Source organism: Mandrillus leucophaeus, unplaced genomic scaffold (assembly GCF_000951045.1).
Source record: "Mandrillus leucophaeus isolate KB7577 unplaced genomic scaffold, Mleu.le_1.0 Scaffold521, whole genome shotgun sequence".
Lineage (NCBI taxonomy): Eukaryota > Metazoa > Chordata > Mammalia > Primates > Cercopithecidae > Mandrillus > Mandrillus leucophaeus.
In genome coordinates this window covers 590,691-592,290 of record NW_012105598.1, presented here as the reverse complement: position 1 = coordinate 592,290, position 1,600 = coordinate 590,691, and the positions used below count along the sequence as shown (strand labels likewise).

Genomic DNA, 1,600 nt, shown 5'->3' with positions numbered 1-1,600 from the left:
CTTATCTTTTTATTTTATTTTACTTTATTTTTTGAGATGGAGTCTCACTCTGTCGCCCAGGCTGGAGTGCAGTGGCACAATCTCAGCTCACTGCAACCTCCACCTCCTGACTTGAGGCAGTTCTCCTGCCTTAGCCTCCATAGTAGCTGGGACTGCAGGTGTGCGCCACCACGCCCAGCTCATGTTTGTATTGTTAGTAGAGACAGGGTTTCACCGTGTTGGCCAGGCTGATCTCGAACTCTTGGCCTCAAGTGATTTGCCAGCCTCAGTCCCCCAAAGTGCTGAGTTTACAGGTGTGAGCCACTGCACCGAGCCACATCCATCATATCTTTGAAAGCTTGTGTTTGAGGAAATTTGCTGTTCAATTCTATGCATGAGAACAATTCCTCCTAGGATGGGGACTGCAATTCTCCCTGGGTGTGTTTGCTTTCTTCTCTGGGGCTGGGGGCAGAAACAGTTCAGCTTTGCTTGGTCGTAGTTTTCCTGCTACAGGTCATTACGTTTTTGAGAGAGAAAATTGCACATAGACGGTATACATTTTCGCTGCTCCAGGTTAAGCCGCTCAGTCCTGGGCAGCTTGTGTGTGGCAGCGGCATGGAAATGTACTAGTTTCAGGCATCTAGATAGGAAGCCTCGGCTCATTTCAGCAAAGACACCAGGACAGTCACTGGAGTGTTTCTTACTGTTAACTTCCCCTGTGCTTGCTGTGTTCCTATAAAATGAGGAGTCAGGCCGGGTGTGGTGGCTCATGCCTGTCATCCCAGCACTTTGGGAGGCCGAGGTGGGTTGATCACCTGAGGTCAGGAGTTCGAGACCAGCCTGGCCAACACGGTGAAACCCCATCTCTACTAAAAATACAAAAATTAGCCGGGCGTGGTGGCGGGCGCCTGTAATCCCAACGAATCGGGAGGCTGAGGCAGGGGGATTGCTTGAACCTGGGAGGTGGAGGTTGCAGTGAGCTGTGCTCCAGCCTGGGCGACAGAGCGAGACTCTGTCACAAAAAAAAAAAAAAAAAAAAAAATGAGGAGTCCATGTCAGTCCGTATTGAAGGAGCAGTTTTGCCTGTGGGCATGTGAGGGTTCTGTTCAGTGAAGGAGCAAGAAGAGTCGGGAGTTAGAGTTCAGGTTTCAAGTCTCAGTGTGTCGATCCACTGTGTCGGGAGTTCCCTTAATAAACAGTAGTTTCTGTCCTTCTCTTGCAGGAAGCTGATCTGGATGCAGAATTAGAAAACTGCCATCATTACATGCAGTTTGCAGCAGCGGCCTACGGGTGGCCTCTCTACATCTACAGAAACCCCCTCACGGGGCTGTGCAGGATTGGTGGTGACTGGTGGGTTGGCACAGTCTCAGCCTCCATAGCCATATTTCCCTTAAAAAAAAAAAAAGCTTTCTATTTTGAGATATTTCAAAAACTTGCAAGAACAGTGCGAAGAACTCCCATGAATCCTTTACCTAGAGTCACCAGCTGTGACTCATCTGGTCACATGTGCTGTATCACTCTCTTTCTCTCTCTCTCTCTCTATATATATATCCATCACATGTTGTCCATGACAAACATCCTATATGTATCTATATATATACACACACACACACACACACAC

At 48.3% G+C, this 1,600-nt stretch overlaps 1 protein-coding gene across 2 annotated transcripts in view; it reads left to right on the top strand.

Annotated features, from left to right (window-relative positions):
• Nucleotides 1-1,600, top strand: part of DAGLB (diacylglycerol lipase, beta) — a 56,084-nt gene that overhangs the window by 17,615 nt on the left and 36,869 nt on the right. The window contains exon 6 of one of the 2 annotated variants that reach the window (XM_011996661.1): nt 1,202-1,329. The exons of the other annotated variant lie outside the window; for it this stretch is intronic. Within the exon in view, the coding sequence (XP_011852051.1) occupies nt 1,202-1,329 (128 nt within the window). The remainder of the gene's footprint in view (nt 1-1,201; nt 1,330-1,600) is intronic. 2 annotated transcript variants of the gene reach the window in all.